A 22,321-nucleotide genomic window follows, 5' to 3' on the forward strand; every position below is an offset into this window, starting at 1 on the left:
AGTTGACTTGGGACCATATTACTGTTTCCACGAATCCCTCATTGCCACGGTGGCTCCTAGACTCTTGTTCTCTTAGCATTGTGTGGGGTACACAGGTATTAGTTTTGTATAGGAAACAAAGCTCAGCTCATGAGGATGGACCCATGAAGGAGTCAGAGCACATGAAAGCACCCATGAAGCCACACAAACTGTAACAAAGTGCTATACGAAAGGTGGGAATAGAATGCAATATGGATACAAAGGAATTAAACATTTATTCCTACTGGTAGACGCTGGGCAGGTCTCCTGGAGGAGATACCTATCATTTTGTAAGATGGGACTAGCCTAAGACTAATGGGCATAGAGTAAGGATGGACCCTGAACCAAGTCTGTCCTTCCTGAACCTATGAATTCTCTGTCTCCCAATGCACATTTCCAGAATAAATAAGTGAATGGGGTCAGTGAGCAAGATGGCAGCAGACGCAAGCATGTAAAGATATTAATGGCCTGTAAACCAGCCTTCTGATTCATAAATTTCCAGCTAATCCATTCTAAATCCTAATAAAAACCAAGAACCTTTTTGTGTTTAATTTAAATATACACAAAAGTTAATAAATAACATCCACCTTATATAACAGTATGTGTTTTACTGATGATGTCCTCGAGTGGAAGTTATAATTTCTCCCAAAAGTGTGAGCCATTTGATTCATTTCTATTTCAGATATGATGTTGATATACAAGCTGAAAGGGTTAGTAATGTTTTAAAGGATAAAGGTAAAAGTTTCCAAAGGTGGAGACTGTGGAGAATGTGTAGCTTGCATGACCTTTGCTCAGCCTTTTGTTGAGTATGGATAAGTTTTATCTGGATTATCCACAAGGCAATGGATAACCCAGCAGATGCTGGACGAGATACCAGACCAGTCCAACTACAAAGTGGACAGTGGGCCATGCACAGTATGTCAGCAGGAACTGCCAGAAACTAAAATTAAGGTATATAACTGACACTCCAACCCTAATTCGCTGCTGAACCCCTTCTTGGCTCAGCCCGCCCGCACACAGGTATATGCAATAAAGCCATTTTGCTCTACACTGGCCTTGAGTTGTGGATGTGATCTCCCACCATCTCAGACCTTTTACAAGCTATATTAGGCTGTAGGCTGTGTTTAAAGAGGAGAGTCTTTCAATGTGTGTTACAAGAAGTTGGCTCTTTAGATATCACCAGTTCATTCTTTTTTAAAACTTTTTATTATTGATTCATTTTTAAAAAGAGAAGGGGAGGGGGGAAAAACACTGATTTGTTGTTTTACTAATTTACACATTCGTTGGTTGCTTCTTCTAATGTGCCCTGATGATCAAACCCACAACCTGGTATTCTTTTTAAAAACCTGCTCAACTGCCCTGGCAGGTTTGGCTCTGCAGTTAGAGGCTGTTAGAGGCGGTTAGACCTCAGAGGTCAGGAGAGTCCCTGGTTCAGTTCCTGCTAGGGGCGAGTACCTTGGTTGCAGTTTGTCCCTGGCCATGGGTGGCAACCACTAGATGTGTCTCTCTCACATTTATGTTTCTCTCTCTCTCTCTCTTTCTCCCTCTTTCCCTCTTTTATTTGAGTCATTTTAATCTTTTAAAAAATTTGGGAAAAATAATTTCTAATTTCTTTTCAGAAAAATATGTGGGCGAGGATATCTGAAAATCTATTTTACCCTCACACACAGTGTTTCAATGAGGTATGAAATTCTAGGATTACATTCTGTATTTTCAGACCTCTGAAAACATTGCTCTGCCATATTCCAGAAGTTAGCACTGTGGATGACAGCTTTGCTTCTGGTCTGACCTGTTGCCCTTTTCGGGCAACCTGCTTGTTTATTCTTTCTTTGTTTCTTCTCCCCAAATTCATTTTATCTTAGAATTAAGATATTTCACCAGGATACAGCAGCTGAGTTTGCATTCTTTTACTCATTCCTTCTTGCTGTAGGAGAGAGCATTTTCAAACTGAAGACTTAATTATTTCCTAAGTCTTAAATAAAAGTCACATTTATTTATAAGTAAGGGTCTTACTAAAATCGTGGAATAGGTTCTTTCCCTATACAAAGCCAAGCAGAGAACAGAATAATTATTCTTTACATCTCACAAAATTTAGGCCAAAAGCCCACATCTTAAATTTTTTATGTTTTACCTTAAAATGTAAAAGGCAACAAGTAGGAATTCACGATTTTTTCTTTGACTCTATAGTAGAGTGTATGTAAATGTTTTTCAGTTAACTTGTAGGACTGGTATGCTTGCTTCTTTAAGAACACAATAGCAAACTATGTAGTTTATTACTTTAAAATGCTGATGATTTTGTGCCCACTTCCTACCATGCAGTTAGCACAGCAAACAGCTGTGGGGGGCCTGCCACGCCATTCTGAAAGAGGAGAAACATTCTAAGAGTACCAGGGCTGAACTTACTCAATGAAACAGATGTGCCATATCGTCAGCTGTTGAAGTTATTTCTCGAAAGGGAACAAGCCACACCTACCGACAACTGGGCTATTCTTCTGTGACTGGAATAAAGGCTTTGTGGTCAAGCTAAATGGGTTTATAAATCTCCATTTGTGTTCCCAAAGTGCAGTATGACTACTACTGTTGCAGTAAATGAGATGCTTGACTTAGCCATCCCTGTAGATTACATACTGTGGAAATAAATCAATGGGGGGGGGGGGGATTCCCAGAGAAGCTCATTAATTAGTAATAAGTGGACGACTGGCCCAAACCGCAAGGTGTAGAAAACAGCAAATCACGGGGTAGTGTGTTCTGGGCCAAATTACAGAAGTATTGTCAGGGTAAGGATCATTCTGCGCAGGATTTGAGACCGACAAAGCGCTCTGTATGTATCCCGTCTGCGAGCGTCACCCACCCGTGCGGGGACGACAGCGGCCCTCCTCACACGGCCGTGGACCACGCGAGAGCGGGCGAAGCGGCGCCGGCCCCTCCCTCCCCACCCCCACCCCGCCCCGCCCCGCCCCGAGCTCGCGCGCTCCAGGCGATCCGGCCGCCGACGGCACCTACCGAGGAGCAGGAGCCGGTGCGTCTGCTGCAGGTCCCGCTTCTGCTCACGCAGCATGCGGTCGATGTTCCTGCTGACTTTCCTCGCCTCCCGGTGGGCCTCGCGCTCCTCAGCGCGCAGCTGGTCCGGTCGCCTGCACTCCGTCTTCGGGTTGGCTTTGGGCTGCGCGCTTGCCGGGCTCCCGCCGGCGCCCCGAGAGCGCGGGGTGTGGGCCACGTCTCCCCCTGCTGCCGGGGCCGGTGTCGGGGTGGGCCGCGCGCCCTCCGCAGGCGGTTGCGAGGCCAAGCGCGGGGCGTCCTCTGGGTCCCCGAAGAGCAGCGGTCGCAGACTGTAGCACAGACCCATGTGGGCGCGGCGGACGCGGGGTCAGGGGGCGCCGGGCTCAGGCCGGGCCCCCCACTCTGGGTCTGGAGGGAGCTGCACCTGGACCCAGGGCGGGGGTGAGGAAGGACCCGTCCCAGGGCCACAGCCCCTCACTGCCCTGGAGGGCCATTATGCATTATCCGCCAAGCGCAAGGGTGGCGGCCGCCTCGCCTGGAGATCACCTGATAACGCGGAGAGCTGGCCGCGCCGACGGGTCTCCGTGAGCCCGGCCCCCCTTACCGTAAATACCGCTTCCCAAGCGGCTCTCTTTACTGTAAATATGGCCGCAACTGTCGGCTTTCGTTACCGTAAATACCAAAGCCTTGGCTAGTCCACGTCACTGTAAATACCACTGCCCGGTCCACCTCTAGTTACCTCAAGTATCGCCTCCTGTGCTGTCCCCGAGACCGTGGACAGCCCCGCGCGTGCGGATCTTGGATACCGTAAATACCACCCCGGAGCCGGCGCGCAGCTGCGGACAATGCCGCAGTGATGGAGGTGGTGGTGCTGTCATCACCCGGAGCTGCCATTAGAGCACTTTGCTCTTGGGACAATGGTAAATAAGAGGAAAAGTAGGTGAAGGAAGAGAGACGTTAGTTACAAGAACTTACATTCCTGACTAAATTACCTGCAGAAATTTCTGCACCTGGCCGCTCCTTTTTCAAGCCTTTATCTTATACACATGCACACGTCTGCACACTTTTTTATCCCTACCTAAATACTATTATACCTTTGATCTCGACAAAATTCTGCAAATCAGGAGACATATGTGACATTTTCAACAATTACCATGCTCATTAAAAACTGAAAATGAGCACATGTAATTGTCATATACTATTTGTATTTGCTACAATAAGAATATGAAATTGGCTGGGTCAGTGTGGCTCAGTGGTTGAGCATCAACCCATGCACCAAGAAGTCACGGTTGATTCCTGGTCAGGGCACATGCCCAGGTTGTGGGCCCCTCCTCAGTGGGGGTGGGGGGGTGCAGGAGGCAGCCAATCCATGTTCTCTCCCATTGATGTTTCTGTCTCTCTCTCCCTCTCCCGTCCTCTCTCTCTAAAATAAATAAAGGAAAAAAAAAAAGTATGAAATTGCACTCTGTAGCCCATTTTTAAAATCCCCAATATGTATAGTACAGAGAGGAGCAGAGGCTCAGTCAGACTGGTGCCCTCCTAATTGCCTTGTTTGGACACAGACCCATCAGAGACCTCCCACTTCCTCGGTTATCTCCCACTTCATGCCCATCACCTTATAGAGCTTTTGCAAGGGATGAAAATTTCAATAGCTTTTAAGAACTCTGCTATAACATGTGTTCCTTAATTTCAAACAAAATGTCATGGACTATTATAACTGACAGTTAAATATATCTCATATAAAGTCCATTAATAAAGGAGATTAGGCTGTTTAATGAAAAGTAGCATGTCACACAGTTTACAAAGTACCAGTTGGCACTTGGTATAAACATTACATTTGATTACATTTTTAAATAAAGAAATTGGAAATCTATAATTCATATTCATTTTAAGGCCCTGTTAATAACAAATAAATATACCATATAATATTTTGGATGTAACATTATCTCCAAATTTTTTGTCAAAGTTATGCTGTACTTTTAGATATTTGTATCTAAAGGAGAATTGTAGAACATCTAACTTGGGAAAACAGAAAAAGCTACTAAACATCACTATCATTTTCACTATTCGGTCATGCACGCATCCTACATTTATATATTCATTTATTTAATATTTATCAAGCACCTACAAGGTGCTATGCATTCTGGTTGGTATTGAGTGAGACAAAAGACATGGGTCTTTGTGGAGTTTATGCACTAGTGAGGTATAACTATGTACAACCATACAAATGCAAATTGAAATATTAACTATATACTGCAAATTATACAAGTCCCATTAAGAGAAATAGGGTTCTCTGAAAATAAGGGAAGATCCACCCTAAATTAGGAGGGAAGGGAGTTTATGTATGATATAGTTAAGGCCTTTCAGAGGAAGGGATATTTGAACTGAGACCTAAAGAATACATACTAATTCTTTTTCTATTATGGCTTATTTGCAAAACTTTATCAACTATCACGAGATGGATAACATTATATAATAGCCAGCTTACAATAGAGACAAATATTGGACAGATTTTGAAAGTTAAGTACATAAATAAAATGTATCTAAATGAGAATTCACTCACAATTAAGAGTTTACTTAGAAGAAATAGAAGACAATGTTCTCTATTGGTACCCTATATAATAATCTGAAAAGAACTCCTTAGTATTCTATTAAAAGAATCCTGGGGAAAAAATGCTCTACTCATTTTGCCCACGTTTCAATTTCTTTCAAACACTTCGAATTGCATAAACAATCATTAAAAAATTAGCCCTAGCTGATTTGGCTCAGCGATTAGAGCATTGACCCCTCCTCCCCCACTTTACCACCAAGGAGTCACAGGTTTGATTCAAGTCAAGGGCATGTACCTCGGTTGCGATTCCCTCCCCAGCCCTGGTCTGGGTTGTGCAGGAGGCAACCAGTTGGTGTGACTCTCTCACATCGATGTTTCTCTTTCTCTCTCTCTCTTTTTCCCCATCCCTCCCTCCCACTCTATCTGAAGATAAATGGAAAAAAATGTCCTCGGGTGAGGATTAAAAAAAAGATTAGATTTTGTGGGCTATATATAGGATAAATTAGAATAAAATATTTAATATTTATAAATCACTGTTAGTTAAGTTTAACGTTTTCTCTTTAATCCAGAATGATTCTTAATTCAAAAATCATTGGGTCATATAAGCAAGCAATTTCTAATGTCAAAGAATGATTATGGATCTGAAAATAGAATGATTATGAATCTGAAATATATGTAAAATATATGAAAATGTTACAAAGTTCCAGTATTTTATTTAAAGTAGTATAATATTAACTATAAGGAGATTGTAATAAGTTACCATTGAATTTTCTGCAGTGATGGACATATATCTGCATTGTCCTTTAAGGTAGCCACTAGTCTTATGGAGTATTCAACATATGGGTATTGTGAGAGGAGAACTAAGTTTTAATTTTAGTTAACTTAAATTTTAAAGTTAAATCACTACACGAGACTAGTAAGAACCATTTTGTTCAATGCAGCCCTAGAGCAACCACTAGAAATAATAAAAAGTTATGATACCTAAAAAGCTAATAGAGAAATAAAATTGAAATAACAACAAAATCAACTAAGCCCAAATAAAGAGGGAATAGAGACAAACTAATTAAATACAAAACAAATAAAATGACTTACTTAAATCCAACCATTTTAAAATTAAACATAAATAGACTATACTTTCCAATTAAAAGGCATAAAATGTCAGAATAGATAAAAAAGATCCCACTTTATCTGTCTATAAAAAATACACTTTAAATACAGACACAAATAGATTGATAGTAAAGAGAAGGGAAAATGTATATGATTGTTTGTAAGTTTTCTAGTGCTGCAGTAGTAAATTACCATAAACCAGCAAGCTTAGAACAGCAGATCATTCTCACAGTTCTGGATCCCAGAAATAGAAATCAAGGTGTTGGCAGGGCCACATTCCTTCAGGGAATCCTTCCTTGCGTCTTCTGTTTTCTGGTTGTTCCTGATTGTTGGCTTGTGACAGCATTACTCCAATCTGTCTTTGTTTTCTCTTGCCTTCTCCCCTGTGTCTTCATTAGCCCTTTACAGTGTTTTATAAACGAGTCTTATTAGATTTAGGGCCCCCTAATCCAATAAGATCTCATTTCTCTCCTTACCTTAATTAGTCTGCAAAAACTCTTTCCAAAAAAAGTCATACTCTGAGCTTCTATGAGGACATGACATTTTGGGAAACACTAACACACTTACACATGGAAACATTAATCATGAGACACTTGGAGTGGCTATATTAATATCAAGCTACATAGACTTTAAGATCGGGAGATTTGTTGAAAATAAAAAGGAGTATTTAATCATAATGAAAGCGTTAGTACATCAGGAAGACATAACAAATATAAATGTGTATACAGAGCTTCAACATATATGAAGTAATATCTGAGAGAACTTAAAGGAGAAGTAAATAAACCCACAATCTTGGTTGAGTGTTTTAACATGCTTGTCTCATTAACAGAAAAACTAGAAGGTCTGAATGACACCACAGGCCACCTTTACCTAACTTATATTTATAGAACACTATACCCAACAAACACAAAATGCTCTTCCCAAGTTTAAGTGGAATGTTCACCAAGATAGACCAAATCCTGGGTGAAAAAAACATCTCAACAAGTTATAAAACATTTAAAGTATTTTAGAGTAAGCTTCTGACTATGATGTAATCAAGTTAGAATGATAATAAGGTATCTAGAACATTCTCAGTATTTGGAAATTAATTAATAAACTTCTAAATAATTCATGATTCTTTGAAAAATTTAATACAATTAATAAATTCCTGGCAAGAAATAGAGAAAATATAAATCACCAATATCAGGTGTAGAATACAGTGATAGTAACTAGGTACTTTAAAATTATAAATAGGAATATTATGAAAAACTTTATATCAACATTCTACAACTTAGATAGAATGAACCAAGTCTCCGAAAAATAAAAGTTTTCAAAATTAACACAAGAAAAAACAGACAATGGAATACTATGCAACTGTGTAAAAGAAGGAACTCTTACCTTTTGAGACAGCATGGATGGACCTAGAGATTATTATGCTAAGTGAAATAAGTCAGTCAGAGAAAGACTAATACCATATTATCTCACTTATATGTGGAATCTAATAAGCAAAATAAATGGACAAACAAAATAGAACCAGAAGCATGAATACATGGAACAGACTGACAAAGGTCAGAGAGGAGGAGGGTGGGAGGGACTAGATAAAAGTAGGTGAAGAAATTAGCCAAAGAACATTAGCCATGGACACAGATAACAGAGTGGTGAAGGCCAGGGGAGGGGTGGCAGGGACAGAGTGGAGGTGAGCATAGGGTGGGATGGTGGACATTTGTAATAGTGTCAATAATAATAATAATAACAAATGATAAAACAAGAAACAGAAAATTTGAATAGTGGTGTACCTAATAAATAAACGCAGATTGTTTTTTTAAAAAAGTGTCCCACAAAGAAAACTCTAGGTATCATTGACTTTACAGATAAATTCTATAAAACATATTAGGAAGATAGTAATACCAATTTTATACAATATAGAGGAAATAAAGACAAAACTCAATGACTTGTTTGTCAGTGCATCTTTGATATAAAAACTTGACACGTAAAATATAAAGCCAGGAAATTTTAAGCTAATACTGTATTGCCCATAAGTATAGCTATACTATAGCTTTAAAAATATTAGCCAACAGCCCTGGCTGGTTTGCTCAGTGGTTAGAGCATCAGCCCATGGACCAAAGAGTCGAGGGTTCGATTCTGGTGAAGGGCATGTACCTTGGTTGCGGTTCAGTCCCTGGCCCTGGTTGGGGTCGTGTGGGAGGCAACTAATTGATGTCTCTCACGTCGATGTTTCTCTCTCTCTCTCCCTCCCACTCTGTCTGAAAATAAATAGAAAAATATCCTCAGTGAAGATTTGGAAATATATATATATTTTCAACAGTGTAGGAAACTATGTCATGATCAAGTGAGATTTATCCCCAAAATGCAAGGTTGATTTAACATTTGATAATCAGTGCAATTTACCACATTAACATGTTAAAGAAAAATGGCATAATCACCTCAATAGATGCAGTAAAGCATTTGAAATAATTTCAGATCTGTTTATGGAATAAAACTGCAACACTCAACTCTTAGCAAACTAGGAATAAAAATAAACTTCTGATAATGGAACATTCATTCAAATCCTGTAACTAACAGCATAATGGCAAAACGTTGAAAATATCCTTCCTAGCAGTGGTCACAAGGCAAAGATGTCTGCTCTCACCATTTTCTTCATCATTATGCTTCAAGTTCTAGCCATTGCAATAAGGCAATAAAAGGAAACTGTAAAGATTGGAATGGAAAATTAAAATTGTATTCCCAATGACATAATTGTTTATATACAAAATACCAAGGAATAATCTTAAAAGCATTCTAGAATAATATATGAGTTTAGCCAGGATTCAGTATACTCAGTCAACACACAAAGATAAATTATATTACTATATACTAAGAACAACAACAATAATATAATTGGAACATGAAATTTAAAAATTCTGTCTATAATATAATCCAACACCACAAAATATTTAGAAATAACCTTGGTAAAAGATGTGGAAAATTTCTCTACTGAGAGCTACAAAACATGGCTGAGAGAAATTAAAGGTCTAAATAAATAAAAAGGTATAAATGAAAGATTCAAAATTATCAGGGTATCCCTTTGTCCGAAATTAATCTATGAGTTTAATGCAGTATCAGTTGTCATCCCAGAAGCCATTTTCACAGAAATTGATAAGCTGATTCTAAAATTTATATGGAAATGCAAATGACCTAGAATATTCAAGGAAATCTTTGTAAAGACCAAAGCTGGAGGTGTTATGCTACTTTTCTTCAAAACCCACTGTAAAATCACTATTATTAAGATAGTGTGGTATATAAGGACAGGCAAATAGATCAATGAAATGGAATACTGAGAGCAGAAATAGACCCACACTTATACAGTCTATTGAGTTTCAACAAAGGTGCAAAAGTAATTTAAAGAGAGACAGTTTTTTCAACAAATAGCTGGAACAACTGGATGTCCATATTAGAAAAAAAAAGTGGGCCTTGTCCCCTACCTTACACCATACACCAAAAGAATTGGGATTAAACATAGACTTAACTATAATATCTAATACCATAAGACTTTTTAGAAGAAAAAATAAGTGGAAATCTTTGTGACATAGGGATAGACAAAGATTTCTTGAACAGGACACAGGAAAATTAACCATGAAAGAAAACTGATACATTTGACTTGATAAAATTGAAAGCTGCTCATCAAATATATTATTAAAATGAGTAGACAGAAAGTATTTGCAACACATATATTGACAAAGAACTCCCTCCCACAAACCAACAAAAATAAGACAATTCAAAAATGTGTGAAATACTTGAACACTCTACAAAGGTAGATACAATTTGTCAATAAGCAAATGAAGATGTAATCAACATCTTTAGTCATCATCAAAATGCAAATTAAGACTACATCTACTAAAATGGCTAAAATTAAAAGGACATTCAACACCAACAGTTGGTAAGGATCAGGAGAAACCAGAACACTCAAGTATTTCTGGTGGGAAAGTACAATGATCTAGCTACAGAAACAGTTTGCAGTTTTATTTTATAAACTTAAACATTTACTTATCCTTTAAAAAAAGAAATTCTACTCCTAGGTATTTATTCAAAGGAATTTTAAATATGTGTTTACAGAAAGACCTGTAGAAGAAAACATAGCAGCTTTATTCACAATAGCATAAAAGTGGAAACTACACAAATGATAGCATCAGGACAATGACTAAACAAATTGTGGGATATTCATACAATGGACTTTTACTCCTGAATAGAAAGAAACAAACTACTAATAAATTTTACAAAATGGATAAATGTCACAGACATTATGCCAAGTGAAAATAAAAAGCCAACACAAAAGGAACAGAATTAATTTAAGTTGAAAAATATTATAACAATGCTTGCATGAGGTCACTAGTGTTGAATTGTCAGGGAAATGAAGAATGTTCTTGCCCCAGCTGGTATGGCTCAGTGGGTTGGAGCATTATCTGGCACACTGAAAAATTGCAGTTTTGATTCACTGTCAGGACATGTACCTATGTTTCAGGTTTGATCCTGATTGGGGTGTGTACGGGAGGCCACTGATAGATGTTTCTCTCTCCCTCCTCATTCCTCTCTCTCTAAAATCAATAAACATATCCTCAGGTAAGGATTTTTTAAAAAAGAATGTTCAATATGATAAGAATGTGGGTTATACTGATTTATCCATTTTTCAAAATTGTACAGCTGAGATGTGGGCATTAAAATATACGTAATTTTTACCTAAAAAAATGAAAATCTTAGTGGGGTGTAAGAAGTGGGTAGAGTTACAGTTGACATAAGAATGGAAAAATGCTTATAATTGTTGAAGGTGGGTGATGACTATATTTGGATTTATTCATTTTATTCTGTTTATTTTGTATATGTAAAAGTTTTTACAGTAGAATGTTTAAAAATCATGATCTAGCCCTGCCTGGTTTGGCTTAGCGGTTAGAGCATTGGCCAGCAGACCAAGGAGCTGTGGGTTTGATTCTGGTCAAAGGCATGTGCCTTGGTTGCGGTTTGTCCTCGCCCTGATCGGGGTTGTGTGGGAGGCAACCAGTCGATGTGTCTCTCTCACTCTCCCTCCCTTCCTCCCACTCTATCTGATGATAAATAGAAAAATATCCTTGGGTGAGGATTTAAAAAAAAATCATGATCTACAAAATTAAATATATTTTCAGCAATATGATCATGAAAAATGTTTTAAAAACTTAAGAGACAAAAATATTTATGGTAAATTTTTTAAAACTTACATTTTGAAAAAAAATCTGAATGAATAGAAAGTCATTGAAAAACTGCGTTCTAAAATATAAGCAGCGTTGCCCAGCTCAGTGGATTGAGCATCATCCCTTGGACTGAGAGGTCCTGGTTGGATTACCTGTCAAGGCACATGCCTGGGTTGTGGGCTCGATCCCCAGTAAGGAGCGTGCAGGAGGCAGCCAATCGATTTCTTTCTCTCCCTAAAAAATCAATAGAATCATATTTAAAAAATAAGAGTAAGCAGTGTTGTTTTTAAGTAGTTAGATTTGTTGACCCCGATAATGAATATGCCTTTTTTTTTTCCAGATAGAGAGGGAGGGAGGAGGGAGGGAGAGACAGAGAGAGACATCAATGTGAGAGAGACACACTGATTGGTTGCCTCCTGCGTAACCCCAACCAGGACCAGGGATCGAACCGAAACCAAGGTACATTTCCTTGACCAGAATCAAACCCGAAACTCTTTGGCCCATGGCTGTCACTCTAACAGCTGAGCCAAACAGGCCAGGACTGTTTTAAGAAAGAACTTTGGTGGCTAGCTCTGGCTGAGTAACTCAGTTGATTGGGCATCCTCCAGATACTCCAAGGTTGCAGTTCCATTCCTGGACAGGGCACATACAAGAATCAACCAATAAATGCATAAATAACTAGAACAACAAGTTGATGTCTCTTTCTCTCTTACTCTGGCTCGCTCTCTGTCTCTCTCTCTCCCTTCCTCTTTCTAAAAATCAGTCAATAAAAAACTAAAAAGAAAAAAAGAAAAGAAGGAATCCTGGTAGCTAAATTGGGCTTAAATTATAAACAGTCTAGCAGCCATTGCTAAATAGGGGTCTTTCACGCATGCCCTGGGGCAAAGCCACATACTGAGCTGCCCTAGCCTCCTGTACTGGCTTCCTGTACTGGTAGGCCTTCTGAACCAACCCTTTTAAAGGAGCTCTTACGCTTGTAAATCAACCAGTGGGCTGAAGACCTCCTGGCCAATTGGGACTGTGCAGCTGTATCATTTCCATCTTCATCAACCAATCAGAGTGGCTCCATTCTGACCACCCAGAACAGTGCTATTTGAACCTTGAATCAAACTGTGTGGATTTGGAGTCTTCATAAGCATAGAAAAGGACCAATCAGGGATGAAGAGGAGGGGAGAGCCGCCACTTTTCTTTATATTAGTCAGCTTAACCTCTGCCTCAACAGAGTGTGTTTTCATTTTCCATCGAAGACCGAGTGTTCCTGGCTGAAGCTGCAATGCCTAAGGTGTAGCACTTGAGCTGCCTTACCTGTGTTGATTCACTTGAGTCACCTCACCCAGGTCACTTCACTGAGCTGTCTCATAGCCAAGCCGCTTCACAATCGAGCTGTTCACAAATGAGGTGTTTTCTACTGAATAAAGTCTCCATCTTCACCCACCACAAACTGAGGACTCTTATTGGTGTTGAATTGGCAGCAACGGCCTTTGACAGATTACAGCTGATATTTTCCTTTGGGCTTTTCCCCCCAGTGAACACTGTTAAATAAATATTTTTGAGGCCAGCCCTGACCATGTGGCTCAGTTGGTTGGAGTGTCATCCCATACACCAAAAGATTGCCGATTTGATCCTTGATCGGAAGGCAACTGGTTGATGTTTCTCTCACATTGACCTCTCTCTCTCTCTGTCTCTCTGTCTCTCTGTCCCTCCCTCCCTCCCTCCCTCCCTCCCTCCCTCCCTCCCTCCCTCCCTCCCTCCCTCCATTCTTCTCTTTAATATCAATGAGCATGTCTTCAGGTGCGGATTAAAAAAAAAATCTTGAAAAAAGGGACCCCAGTGCAAGGCAGTTAATGAGCAGCACTGACTCGGCCTCTCTGTCTGCCTGTGAGTGGCCATCCCCACCTCAGTCTCCTGTAGCTGGTGCCAGAACTGTCAGCTGTGTATTGCAGGGGAACTGGAGAAGCCACATTTACCTCTTTCCAGGTCTGTGGACAAACCTTGAAGCCAGGCACTGGAGAACTAGGTGGCATCCCTGGCAGCAGAGCGTACTGATGGCAGCAAAGTGAATGGAAGCTACACAGATCAAACTGGAATTACAACTAAAATAATGACAGATCATTGGGAAAAGCCAACTGAAGAGCAGCTGGAGAGAGCCAATACATCCAGGGACAGAAAGAGGATGCCAAATCAAGCCTGGGAGAAAATAGAGGCATGTAGGAGTGGGCCAGATGCCCACAATCAGCAGCTGATGGCTATATAAGCAGTGTGTGCTTCTCATGGAGAAAGCAGGGTTTTTTTATTTTTATTATTTTTTTATTTCTGTTACAGATGTTTCTCCTTTTTTACCCCATTGACACCCTTCTCCCCATGCCCCCCTCCCCGTCCCCGGCTTGGTGGTCCACATCCATTGGTTATGCATACACACATATAAGTTCTGTGGTTTATCTCTTCCCAATCCCCATCACCCCCTTTTCTGAGGGTTGTCAGTCTGTACCCTACTTTTACGTCTCTGGGTCTACCCTATTCCTCAGATTGTTATATTCATTATATTCCATATATAAGTGAGATCATGTGGTATTTGTCTTTTTCTGCTTGGCTTGTTTCACTTAGGATAATAATTTCCAGGTCCCTCTATGTCGTCAAAAAGGATAAGAACTCTTTCTTTCTTACAGTTGCATAGTACTCCATTGTGTATATGTACCACCGCTCTTTTATCCATTCGTCTACTGATGGACACTTGGGCTGTTTCCAGATCTTAGCTATTGTAAATAGTGCTGCTATGAATATGGGGGTACATATATTCTTTCTGATTGGTGTTTCAGGCTTCTTAGAGTATATTCCTAGAAGTGGGATCACTGGGTCAAATGGCAGTTCAATTTTTAATGCATTGAGGTAACACTATATTGTTTTCCATAGTGGCTGCACCAGTCTGCATTCCCACCAGCAGTGTATTAGAGTCCCCTTTTCTCCACACCCTCACCGACATTTGTTTGATAATTTGTTGATGGTGGCCATTCTGACAGGTATGAGGCGATGCCTCATTGTTGTGTTAATTTGCATCTCTCTGATGATTAGTGATGTTGAGCATTTCTTCATATGTCTCTTAGCCATTTGTATGTCCTGTTTGGAGAGGTGTCTATTAAGCTCCTCTGCCCATTTTTTAACTGGATTCTTTGTCTTCCTTTTGTTGAGTGGTATGAGTACTCTATATATTTTGGAAATTAACCCCTTATCTGATGTATCATTGGCAATTATGCTCTCCCATATAGTGAGTTGCTTTTCCATTTTGATGGTTGTTTCTTTTGCTGAGCAGAAGCTTTTGAGTTTGATATAGTCCCATGTGTTCATTTTCTCCTTTGTTTCTGTTGCCTTAGGTGATGTATCAGTGAAAATTCTGCTGCGTATGTAGTTCAAAATTTTGATGCCTACATTTTCTTCTAGAATTTTTATGGATTCATGAGTCACATTTTAATCTTTTATCCATTTTGAGTTTATTTTGTGCATGGTGTGAGTTGATGATCTAGTTTTATTTTTTGCATGTAGCTGTCCAATTTTCTCAACACCATTTATTAAAGAGGCTGTCCTTACTCCACTGTATGCTCTTGCCACCTTTGTCAAATATTAATTGAGCATATTGCCTTGGGTCCATTTCTCTGTTCTCTATTCTGTTTCACTGGTCTATATGCCTATTCTAGTGCCTATTCAGGTGGTTTTGATTACAGTGGGTTTGTAGCATAAAATGTGATCTGGTATTGTGATCCCACCTACTTTGTCCTTCTTTTTCAAAATTGCTGTGGGTATTCGGGGACTTTTTTGGTTCCATATGAACTTCTGAAGTATTTGTTCTAGTTCTATGAAATATGTCATTGGTATTTTGATGGGGATTACACTGAATCTATAGATTACTTTGGGTAATATGGACATTTTAATGACGTTAATTATTCCAATCCATGAACAAGGCATGTGCTTCCACTTTTTTATATCTTCCTCTATTTCTTTTTTAATGTCCTCTAGTTTTCTGCAACTAGGTCCTTTACTTCTTTGGTTAAGTTTATTCCCAGGTATGTTAATTTTTTTGCCACGATGGTAAATGGGATTGGTTTTTCAGTTTCTCTTTCTGTGAGTTCATCATTGGTGTATAAGAATGCCGTCGATATCTTGACATTAACTTTTTATCCAGCTACTTTGCCAAATTTATTTATTAAGTCTAGTAGATTTTTGATGGAGTCTTTAGGATTTTCTATGTATAATATCATGTCATCTTCAAATAAAGACAGTTTCACTTTTTCCTTTTCAATTTGGATCCCTTTTATTTTTTCTTCATGTCTGATTGCTGTGGCTAAGACTTCCAGTACAATGTTAAATAAGAGTGGTAAAAGTGGACATCCCTGTCTTGTTCCTGTACTTAAGGGAAATGTTTTTAGTTTCTGTCCATTGAGTATGATGTTGGTTGTAGGTCTTTCATATATGGCCTTTATTATGTCGAGATATGATCCCTCTATTCCCACACTGCTGAGCGTTTTTATCAGAAATGGATGCTGGATTTTGTGAAATACTTTTTCAGCATCTATTGATATGATCATGTAATTTTTATTCTTCATTTTGTTTATGTGGTGTATCACACTTATTGATTTGCAAATATTGTACCAGCCTTGTATCCCTGGAATGAATCACACTTGGTCATGGTGAATAATTTTTTTGATGTATTGCTGAATTCGATTTGCTAGTATTTTGTTCAGGATTTTGGCGTCTATGTTCGTCAGGGATATTGGCCTGTAGTTTTCTTTCTTTGTAGTGTCTTTATCTGGTTTTGGAATTAGAATTATGCTGGCTTCATAAAACGAGTTTGGAAGTCTTCCTTCTTCTAGAATATTTTGAAATAGTTTGAGGAGAATGGGTGTTAGTTCTATTTTGAATGTTAGGTAAAAATCCCCCATGAAGCCATCTGGCCTGGGCTTTTGTTTGCTGGGAGAGTCTTGATTACCTCTTCAATTTCCTTAGTTGTTATTGGTCTGTTCAAGTTTTCACTCTCTTCCCGGTCAAGTTTTGGGAGACTATGTGTTTCTAGAAATTTGTCCATTTCACTTAGATTGTCGAATTTGTTGCCATATAATGGTTCATAGTAGTTGTTAACGATCTTTTGTATTTGTGTGGTGTCAGTTGTTATCTATCCTCTTTCATTTCTGATTTTGTGTATTTGGGTTCTCTCTCTTTGTTTCTTGGTGAGTCTAGCTAAGGGCCCATCAATCTTGTTTATCTTTTTGAAACACTAGCTCTTTGTGTCTTTGATCCTTTGAATTGATTTTTTGGTCTCTATGTCATTTATTTCTGCTCTGACCTTTACTATTTCCTTCCTTCTACTTGCTCTGGGGTTTTCTCTTTGCTCTTTAGTTCTTTAAGTTGTGAGGTTAAACAGTCAATTAGAAATGTTTTCTGTTTCTTGAGGTAGGCCTGTATTGCTATGAACTTCCCTCTCAGAACTGCTTTTGCTGCATCCCATAGATTTTATGTTGTTGTGTGTTCACTTTCATTGGTTTCCAGGAAGTTTTTAGTTTCTTCCTTGATCTCCTCAGTAACCCATTCATTGTTTAATAACATGCAATTTAGCCTCCATATTTACAAATGTCTTTGCATGTTCTTGTTGCAATTTATTTCTTGTTTCATGTCATTGTGATCTGAGAAGATGCTTGATATGATTTCAATCTTCTTGAACTTATAGAGATTTAGTTTGTGTCATATCATGTGGTGTATCTTTGAGAATGTCCCATGTGCATTTGAGAAGAACGTGAATTCTGTAGTTTTAGGGTGTTGTTTTCTGTAGATATCTATTAAATCCACTTGGTCTATTGCTTCATTTAGAGTCTCTGTTCCCTTGCTAATTTTTTGTCTAGAGGATCTATCCAGTGGTGTCAATGGAGTGTTGAAGTCCCCTGCTATGATTGTAATGCTGTCGATTTCTCTCTTGAAGTGTTCCAGAAGATTTTTAATATATTTTGGTGATCCTATATTGGGTGCCTATGTTTATCAAGCTTATATCTTTCTGGTGGATAGATCCTTTCAATATTATGTAGTGGCCTTCTTTGTCTCTAATTATGGCCTTCATTTTGAAATCTATTTTATCAGATATGAGTATTGCTACCTCAGCTTTTTTTTCTTTTTCGTTTTCTTGGAAGATTTTTTTCCATCCCTTCACTTTCAATCTATGTGAGTCTTTTGTTGTGAGGTGGGTCTCTTGTAAACAACATATAGATGAGTCATGCTTTCTTATCTAATCAGCTAGCCTGTGTCTTTTTATGGAAGCATTCAGTCCATTTACATTTAAAGTGATTATTGATATGTACTTATTTATTGCCATTTTTGTTTAGTTTGGTTATATTTTTCTTCCTATTGCTCCTACTAATTACAGAAGTCCTTTTAACATTTCTTGTAGTGCTGGTTTGGTGCTTATGTATTCCCTTAGCCTTTTTTTTTTTTTTTTGTCTGGAAAACTCTTTATTTGCCCTTCTATTTTGAATGGCAGCCTTGCTGGGTAGAGTAATCTTGGATTCAGATATTTGTTTTTCATGACCTTGATTACTTCATGCCATTCCCTTCTAGCCTGTAGTGTTTCTTGTGAGAAGTCAGCTGAGAGCCTTATGGGGTTTCCTTTGTAGGTAACCTGTTGCTTATCTCTTGCTGCCTTTAGGATTCTCTCTTTGTCTTTAATTTGTGGCATTTTAATTACTATGTGTCTTGGTGTGGGCCTGTTTGGGTTCTTCTTACTTGGCGCTCTCTGTGCTTCTTGAACTTGAATGCCTTCTTCCTTCACCAAATTAGGGAAGTTTTCTGTCACTATTTCTTTGAACATATTTTCTAACCCTTGCTGATTTTCTTCTTCTTCGGGGACTCCTATGATGTGAATATTATTACATTTTCAGTTGTCCTACAGTTCTCTTATCTATCTTCCTGTTTTTCAATCATTTTTCCCTTTTGGTTTTCTGATTGGTTGATTCTTTCTACCCTGTCCTCTAATTCACTGAACTGGTCCTCAGCTTCCTCTACTCTGCTCTTTAGACCTTCCAATGTGTTCTTTATTTCACTGTGTGATTTTTGATTTTTTTTCTTGGTGATTTTTAATTTCCAACTGGTTTATTTTTAGCATCTCTATGTCCTTACTCATGCTGTTGAGCTTCCTCAAGATCATGGCTCTGAATTCTAGCTCTGTTAACTTGGCTAACTTGATCTCATCTTTGGTGGTGGTCTCTTGTTATTTCATTTGGCTTTTTTTCCCTGTGTTTCACCATTGTGCCTATCACAGTGGGCTTTGGAGCCTGGCAAGTTTTCCCTGTGGGTATTGGTGTTCTGCTGTTTGTGGCTCCCTCTCCAGGGTTTAGATGAGTGAGGGAGGACCCACATTAAACACCATTGTCAAGTCTTATGTTCCTGGTTAGAAATGCTAGTCCAGGAATGGTACTGTTATCCTCTAGCTTTTTGCCTGGAGGCTAGCAGTCCAGGTTACTTAAAGAGTTTTGGGTTGTTAGTTGATTGAAAAACTCCCTCAGGTGCTCAGCATAAGGGGATTTCCTGAAGGTGGGGCAGATGCTGGTTGTTAGTGAGCCTCAATTTGCATTTCAATGACCCATAAGGTGCAGTTGAATCTTTGAGGCAGGGGCTGCTGCCTCTCCCCATAGCCCTGGGAAGGAGAAATATGGCCACCGTCCTGTGTGGCTGCAACTCAGCAAAAGCTCTGAGTTCCGTCCAAATCCTGAGTGTCCCTATACTGTTCCAGTCTAGTCTGCCCTCCCTCTGCCAGAGCCCAAGGTGAGTGGCTGTGGATATTTTTGCCTCTGTCTGAGCTCTGCACTGTGGAGCTGCTTGGGAGTGTAACCCGAGGGCGCTGCTCAGAGCTACAGACGCTGCCGAGCTGACCGTGGGCTCCCAGTCCTCGTCTTGCACCTTTGCAATCCTACCAGGATCTAGTCTGTGTACCTGTTTATATGGTCCTGGCAAGCTCTTTTCTGTTGCTTTTTTCTGTCGATTTGTCTGTGTTTTAGTTGTAATTCCAGTTTGGTCCTGGGAGATGGTCTGTGTAGCTTCCATTCACTCTGCCGCCCTTTTAGAATCTCCTATTTTTATTTTTTAAAACACATCTTTATTGTTGAATGTATTACATACTTTCCTACTTTTCCCCCTATTGAGCCCCTCCTTCCCGCTCTCATCCCTATCCTATCTTTCCCCACACTGTTGTCTGTATCCATTGGTTATGCATATATGCATATACGTTATTTGGTTTATATGCATCCCCTCAATCCCCTTTCCTTTGAGGTTTGTCAGCCTAACAACCAATTTGTACTTTTTAATCCCTTCACCTTTTTCACCCATTCCAACACCCTCCCATCTGGCAACCAAAAAAATGTTCTCTGTATCTATGATAATGTTTCTGTTCTGCGTGTTCATTTTGTTTGTAGATTCAATTGTCAATAGATATGTATTTATTGACATTTTGTTTGTTCATATTTTTGATCTTCTCTTTCTTGAAGAATACCCTTCAACATTTCATATAATACTGGTTTGATGCTGATAAACTCGTTTAGCTTTTTCTTGTCTGGGAAACTATATGTCCATTGATTCTAAATGATAGCTTTGCAGGATAGAGTAATCTTGGTTATAGGTTCTTGCTTTTCATCACTCTGAATATTTCTTGCTACTCCTTTCTGGCCTGCAAAGTTTCTTTTTGGAAATCAGCCGACATACTAATGGAAGCTTTCTTGTAGGTAACTAACTGCTTTTCTCTTGGTGCTCCTAAGATTCTCTCTATGTCTTTAACCTTTTGCATTTTGATTATCCTGTGTCTTGGTGTAGGCCTCTTGAGGTTCATCTTGTTTGGGACTGTCTGTGCTTCCTGGAATTGTATGTCTGTTTCCTTCACCAAGTTTGGGATTTTTTAATCATTTTTTCAAATAGGTATTCAATTTCTTGTGCTCTCTCTTCCCCTTCTGGCACACCCATGATGTGAATGTTGGTACACTTGAAGTTATCCCAGAGACTCCTTACAATATGCTCATTGTTGTGGATTCCTTTTTCTTTTTGCTGTTGTGATTGGGTGTTTTTTGCTTTCTTATTTTTCAAATCGATGGTTTGCTTCTTGACTTTACCTACTCTACTATTGAATCTGTGTAAATTATTTATTTTAGTTAGTGCCTCCTTCATTTCTGACTACTCCTTTTTTATGCTCTTTAGGCTCTGACTAAGTTTTTTGAAGTTATCACTAAGTTCATTGAGCATCAGTATAAGCAGTGTTATGAACTTTGCATTGTTAGATTGCTTATCTCCATTTTGTTTAGTTCTTTTCCTGGAGTTTTGTTCTGTTCCTTCTTTTGGGACATTTCTTTGTCTCCTCATTTTGGCTGCCTCCCTGTTTTTTTTCCTATGTATTAGGTAGAGTTGCTATGCCTCCTGGGTTTCCTAGGGTGGCCTATTGTAGTAGGTGTCCTGTAGGGTCCAGTGGCACAGCCTCTTTGGTCTCCCAGCTTGGTCCTGGAGGTGCACTCCTCATGCAGACTGTATACCCTTCTGTTATAATTGAGTCTTGATTGCTGTTGGCATGTCAATGGGAGGGGTTTACTCATACTGATCAGCTGCAAGGACTGGCTGTGCCCACTATCCACTGACCTCTCACTACCTTGGATGATCAGTTGTGCGGAGGCCCACCACACAGGGCAAGACTTACTTCAGCAAGGCTCTGGTACCCACTGAGTTCATTTCTTGAGTGTATCACTTGTGGAGGTGGTTGGATGGTGATGCTTTGCAGTGTTCTGAAGCTGTACACCAGGCGTGCTGGCTCTGGGGCAAGGTCAGCCACTACCTATGTTCTACCCAGAGCCACCAGGCATAAGCTACAAAGCAGTCTGCATATGGCTGCTTCTTGTGTTGGTCTTGGAGGTGCCCAGGAAAAGCCAAGTTGTGAATCATAGCTGGCTGCTTCTAGTGCTGGGCCTGGGGCCATTTAATGAGAAGTATGGGGCTCACTGAAATCAGACGCTGCTTGTTTGAGAGAATATAGGAAAATCTGAAGCTGCATCTAAGACCAGTCATTTCTATGGTAAAGCCACTGGGAAAAGCTTGGGTGGGCCTGAAAGTCTGGTGGGGCAGGGCCTCAGGGAATCACCAGAGTGGAGCAAACAGTGTTAGCCAGGTTGCTCAAGTCCCAGATATGGTGCCCATCTGCTGGCCCCATGGGTGTAGGGCTCACCAAAGGAGCAAAGCCCTCTAATAGTATGTCTGTCCAGGAGAAAGCTGCCTCTTCAGCCCTCGCGCAGTGCCAAACAACTCAGTTCTTCCCCATATGTCTCTGGTACCTTTTGAGCTGCCTCCCCCATGCTGGAGCTCATAGGAGCAAGTCCAAGTAAGTCCATGAGTGGGCCCTTTAAGAGGAGCTGCCTGGGGCTTCAGCAGCCTCTGCCTCCCTCAGCCT

General features: G+C 39.7%; 1 protein-coding gene across 1 annotated transcript in view; it reads right to left on the reverse strand.

Annotated features, from left to right (window-relative positions):
- The window catches only part of GNAL (G protein subunit alpha L), a 240,638-nt gene extending 237,274 nt beyond the window's left edge, over positions 1-3,364 (reverse strand). Inside the window, exon 1 of the mRNA XM_036244310.1 lies at positions 3,022-3,364. Coding sequence (XP_036100203.1) covers positions 3,022-3,364 — 343 coding nt within the window. The remainder of the gene's footprint in view (positions 1-3,021) is intronic.
- Between the last annotated feature and the right edge of the window lie 18,957 nt (positions 3,365-22,321).

The sequence above is a fragment of the Molossus molossus genome, unplaced genomic scaffold, assembly GCF_014108415.1.
Source record: "Molossus molossus isolate mMolMol1 unplaced genomic scaffold, mMolMol1.p scaffold_m16_p_6, whole genome shotgun sequence".
NCBI classification, from domain to species: Eukaryota; Metazoa; Chordata; class Mammalia; order Chiroptera; family Molossidae; genus Molossus; species Molossus molossus.